This window comes from Pecten maximus, unplaced genomic scaffold (assembly GCF_902652985.1).
Source record: "Pecten maximus unplaced genomic scaffold, xPecMax1.1, whole genome shotgun sequence".
Lineage (NCBI taxonomy): Eukaryota > Metazoa > Mollusca > Bivalvia > Pectinida > Pectinidae > Pecten > Pecten maximus.
The window spans coordinates 858-6,671 of record NW_022981877.1 but is presented as its reverse complement, the minus strand read 5'-3'; the positions used below and the strand labels follow the sequence as shown (position 1 = coordinate 6,671).

General features: G+C 41.4%; 1 protein-coding gene across 1 annotated transcript; it reads right to left on the bottom strand.

Annotated features, from left to right (window-relative positions):
- Positions 1–2,790: 2,790 nt before the first annotated feature.
- On the bottom strand, positions 2,791–4,407 carry LOC117320260. Its single transcript, XM_033874908.1, has one exon. It carries the CDS (start codon positions 4,405–4,407, stop codon positions 2,791–2,793), a length of 1,617 nt encoding a protein of 538 aa, XP_033730799.1.
- Between the last annotated feature and the right edge of the window lie 1,407 nt (positions 4,408–5,814).

The window sequence follows — 5,814 nt, the reverse complement described above, 5'->3', positions numbered from 1 at the left end:
ATACAAAAAGAAGGTGCTGCAGGGGGATGGCGGGTGGGAACGCAGAACACTTCCTTGCTGCAAGGCACAGAAAACTATACTGGGGGGTGCAAAATCCCCAACAGGGTGACCCCCAAAGTGGACGCTGATTGGTCAATCAACCACATCCTTCTTATCTCATTTACATATCAACATGTACCGATACACATACACATGACAAAAACAAAACATGTATACACACAATAAAAACTATAGGGTAATAAGTACTTTATAAGGCATGAAGCAAATTCGTTGTATATAAACTATAATTTAATCTTAAATATCAAATTATCATTTTATATACAACGAAACACACAAGAACAGTTTACCTGTTTATTTACTACAGTAATATATAAATATATACAAGACATAACATTTGGCGTATCAGGGGCTACTCACTCAATACCAAAACCTTAACAAATTGACTCTGAGGTGTCCCTGCAGAGCAGCTATAAGATCGAGACTCAAAGGATACAGAGAAACAACTAGACCCTGGACGCTTCCAGAGAAGCTGCTAGACTCTGAAACGAATCTGGAGATGCTGAATGAGAATAGAATATACAATAACTAGCTAGACCCTCAACGATATGAGAGAAGCTGTATATGCTAGCTAGACCCTCAACGATATGAGAGAAGCTGGAGCATACCGTCATAGAATATATTCTATTATAATATTGGGGGCAAAATTCCCCATGAATTAAAAGCCATGAATTAAAAACCTAAACATATAAAGCTATATCCCAATTATGAGTGAGTAACCCAAACTACAACCCAAGGTAGGAGGACACATGTTTACTGGAGCTCTTATACACGAGACTTCAGCTTGAAATAGCTGAAAAAAAAAAACACACTATAAGGTATACATAGAATTATAATACTCAATAGTGAACATAGATATACAAAAAGAAGGTGCTGCAGGGGATGGCGGGTGGGAACGCAGAACACTTCCTTGCTGCAAGGCACAGAAAACTATACTGGGGGGTGCAAAATCCCCAACAGGGTGACCCCCAAAGTGGACGCTGATTGGTCAATCAACCACATCCTTCTTATCTCATTTACATATCAACATGTACCGATACACATACACATGACAAAAACAAAACATGTATACACACAATAAAAACTATAGGGTAATAAGTACTTTATAAGGCATGAAGCAAATTCGTTGTATATAAACTATAATTTAATCTTAAATATCAAATTATCATTTTATATACAACGAAACACACAAGAACAGTTTACCTGTTTATTTACTACAGTAATATATAAATATATACAAGACATAACATTTGGCGTATCAGGGGCTACTCACTCAATACCAAAACCTTAACAAATTGACTCTGAGGTGTCCCTGCAGAGCAGCTATAAGATCGAGACTCAAAGGATACAGAGAAACAACTAGACCCTGGACGCTTCCAGAGAAGCTGCTAGACTCTGAAACGAATCTGGAGATGCTGAATGAGAATAGAATATACAATAACTAGCTAGACCCTCAACGATATGAGAGAAGCTGTATATGCTAGCTAGACCCTCAACGATATGAGAGAAGCTGGAGCATACCGTCATAGAATATATTCTATTATAATATTGGGGGCAAAATTCCCCATGAATTAAAAGCCAAATTGAACGAAATGTTAAAACAAGAGTGACACGAAGGTTCAACATAAAGTGAGAGCCCCCAATAAAATATTATGGGAAAAACTGATAAAAACCTGAATATCAACGTCCTAAGTATATCTTAGCTCTTACTTTATCTATAAGCATACAAACATAACAATATAAATGGAATAATATAAAACATTAGTCAAGAAGACATCTGCTGCTGGGCTCGACGGATAGTAGCAGGATTAGTGTGGATATAACGTATAAAACAATCAGATGACCAACGACCTAGGGTTTGAATAACATGATCTTCAACCCCAGCTGCTGCAGCAGAGGTACTAGCGCCGATACGAAAGGAATGACCATTGAAAGACTGATTATCAACGCCAATCCGAGTCAGAGTCTCCTTTAAATAGGATAAAAAAGTATGACGCATGAGTGGTCTAGAAGAGCAGCTCCGCTCCACAAACAAAGGAGAAGTAGGTAAAGCATCTGAAGTGGTTCGAAAACGCAAATATTCACTCATAGTAGCCACAGGTGTTAAAACACTATTTTCGTATACATTGACATCTACTCCTTGACCGAATGGGTCCGTTTTGGAAGATCTCAAGGTGAGAGTAAAACATGACAAATCAGGCAAGATGCTAATATCGCAAATACGAATAAAGTTTTTATCCCACAATGATTTACATGTAAATTCACCACATCTTAAAAAACCATAAAATGCTGTTTTGAAAATACAAACTAACATAAGATCAATGAACGGTTCAAACATACCATGCCGAGTAATAGCAGTGCACATTTTAGATAATAAAACATGAGTAATAGGAAGACGCTTAGAAGAGGTATTTACCTGCGTCTTCTTAATTGCACGCAGAATATAAGTCAATCTTAAGGTATTCGCAGTAGGGTCACCTAGATTGCTTTTAATATAGTTAAACCTTATCCCGGCTAAATACAATTTAATGGTGTCAAACTTAAAAAGTAGAGCCTTCTGACAATGGGTAACAAAACGTATAAGCAGATCCTCGTTGATAGGAGGCAAAGAGTTCACAGGGAAGCTTATCCCCTGCATCAGCACAAAAGTCAAGAAACAGTTCAGTCCTGACTGGTAAGTAGCTCGAGTGCTACGGCTCAGCGCGGAGTCCCACAGAAGATCAACTTCCTCGCTTAGTTCATCAAAAGGGATTCCAGAGGAAGACACGGAATGGGATGCATGTCTGCGTGAGGAGCCAGGCGTCGGAAGCGATCCATCTGCGAACGAGAGATAGCATCAGCTGTGTTATTTTCTGACCCAGGTATATGCTTAGCATGTACTACATAATTGTTCATAGCTGAATAGTAGGTAAGAGTTCGTACTAGTCTCATGATACTCTTAATTTTGGACCTCCCTTTGGAAATAATATCAACAGTGGCCATATTGTCACAGTGAAACAAAATCCGCTTCTTGGTCCACTGATGACCCCATAGCATACACGACATAACAATGGGGTAAAGTTCAAACAAAGCCATGGAAGGTTGATCACGTTTAAGCTCCTCTGGAAACACTCCCTTAAACCATTGATTCCTATAAATTCCACCAAAAGCTTGATTTGTAGCGTCAGTAAACAAGTGGAGATCTGCGGAAGAGGTTATATGATCGTCTAGGAAAAAGGAAACACCATTCCAATTTCTTAGAAAATGAGCCCACATACTAAGGTCGGAACGACATTCCTCGGTGAGTTTTACATGGTAATGAAGCTCGCGCACAGTCGTTGAGAGAGATATAAGATGAGACACGAAGGACCTCCCAGGCTTCACACACCTGGTGGCAAAATTCATGTGACCTAATAAACTAAGTAGCTCACGCTTAGTGCAAGACTTCCTGCAAGCAAACGACTCTAAAACACTAGAAATACGGGCAACTTTATCAGCTGGTAGCCTGGATTCCATACACTTAGAGTCCAAGAACACACCTAAATATTCTAAAACCTTAACCGGTCCGACAGTCTTGTGTGCTCCAATAGGTATATTTAGGTCTCTAAACACATCCAGAAAGTTTTTCATAGTTCTTGACGCGTCCACCTGCACTGGTTCAATGACAAGGAAATCATCTAAAAGATGCATGATGTGTTGTATCCTATATTTGTTGCGCGCTATCCAACAAACCGCCCGAGAGAGAGTATCAAACAGTTTGGGGCTGGAACGACTACCGAAAACTAAACGCTTGAAAAAATAGTATTTCCTGTCCCACTTAATACCATGATAAGGCCACAACTCTGGTTTTATTGGTAACAACTTAAACGCATCCGTGATGTCCGTTTTCATAAGCCAGGCATTGAGACCTAATTCCTTTATGAGTGAAATGGCATCATCGATAGTAGTGTATTTTAAAGAACATGTAATCTTATCGATAAGACTGTTGAGACTGGGATTTTCCTCGTCTTGATGGGGTGCTGACATATCCACTATAAGCCGTTTCTTTTTAGAGTACTTATGTTCTGCGAGGCCGATGGGGTTGATTCGAAACTTATCAAATGGTATAAAATCAAATGGGCCCAGCAAGTATCCTCTGTCTAGTTCCTTTGTAACTAGGTCTGCAACACTTTCCGGATCAGCTAGGGCTGATTTCAGATTATGGCATTCATAGGAAAAGCACGGTAAAGATTGAAACCCTGTATCAAAACCTTGGGACAAACCTTCTACAAGAAAAGTCACAAACTCCAAATCTGGATGGCCGTCCAAAGCTGATTTTAAAGCATTGATATTAATGGGTGTAGTCGCCTGCAGGGAGTCTAAAATCTTCATTTCTTCTTGTTTTGAGACCGGGTTACATCTAAAGGGCACGCGAACTTTGAGTGGCTCCCCTTACATACTAAGCACACATGAGAGTAGCTGCACGAGGGCATATTACACCCAAATTGGCCATTAAAATTGTTACATAGCTCGCGACCTTCGTGATATACTCGCGGGCGACCGTGACCGTCTACTGCAGAGGAATAGCTGTTCCTGTGTGATGCATGTTTAGCTTGCTTGGGCCCTTCATTATGAGGTCCTGGGCGCTTATGTTCATACGCGGAATTGGGGCAGAAGCTTGTAGCATGCAGAGGGCTACCACACAAATCACATGTAAGTGGGCGTTGATTTGTGAAAATGTTACAAAAAAGAACATTGTCCCGAATTGACCAGTCTACAGGCTTGTTGTTGTATCTTAATTGAGCAGCTGCCCTAGCAGAGAACTGCCTATGATAGTCATAGAATCCAACCGTGTATCTGGTGCCCATGTCAACTAGGTCTCTTTCGTAGAGATCCAACTCCACACGTCTAGACGGGTAGACAGAACACATGACCTGTTTGTACACCCCGAAAGCTAAGATGAATTCATTCAAAGTTAAATTCCTGGACAGTCTAACATCGGGTTTATCATTAGAGTGGCCGTTTGGGTCGCTACTGCCAACGAAGTACGGAATTAAAAGCGCTGCCAAATTCACATCCCTACCGGTAATTATCTGGTGACGTAAAGCAGGGGAAATAGTTTCTACTAAGGGCAGCGATTGAGACACATAGCCGAATCTAGTTCTTTCACTGATCTCACCTTGAGAAGTGGCCGATTCCTCAAATCTTTTGTAAGCTGTGTCCAAAGTAGAATCAGCTGGTGAAGTAGGCACCGGTAGCCTCAGAGAGTCGACAGCTGTCTGACTAGAGCTGCCAGCTGCGGCTGCAACTTGTCGCCTGTCTCGTGCTTCATTCTCTGTATTTCCCAACCTGTTCTCCAGTCGAATATAAGAGTCTTGTAGCGTTGCGACGCTTTCCGAGAGACTTGTAACGATGTTAACCAGGCGATCTAAGTTAGTTGTAGAATCACCGGTAGATACAGCTACTTCCGTGACGCCATCTTGCCGCGGTGGATTGTGGTATACCGCACCTCTACTGGGGGGAGCGGAGGGGTTTGTAGTCCTCGTTTCCGAGCGTGTCGCTTCCCGTAACTTTTTTACCAATGTCATACGTTTTGAACCCGCTTTAAAAGCGATGTTTTTGGATCGTAATTCCTCCTGTAACCTAGCGATCGTCCAGTTTTCGTAAAGCTCTGGATCGTAAGGCAAAGGCCTCGCATTCCTACGCTTCGGACCCATAATGGTGACACGGAGACTGTGAGAGTTCACGAGGCCGAGAGGTCAAAGTTTACGTACTAATCCAGTGTTTACAAAACACCGC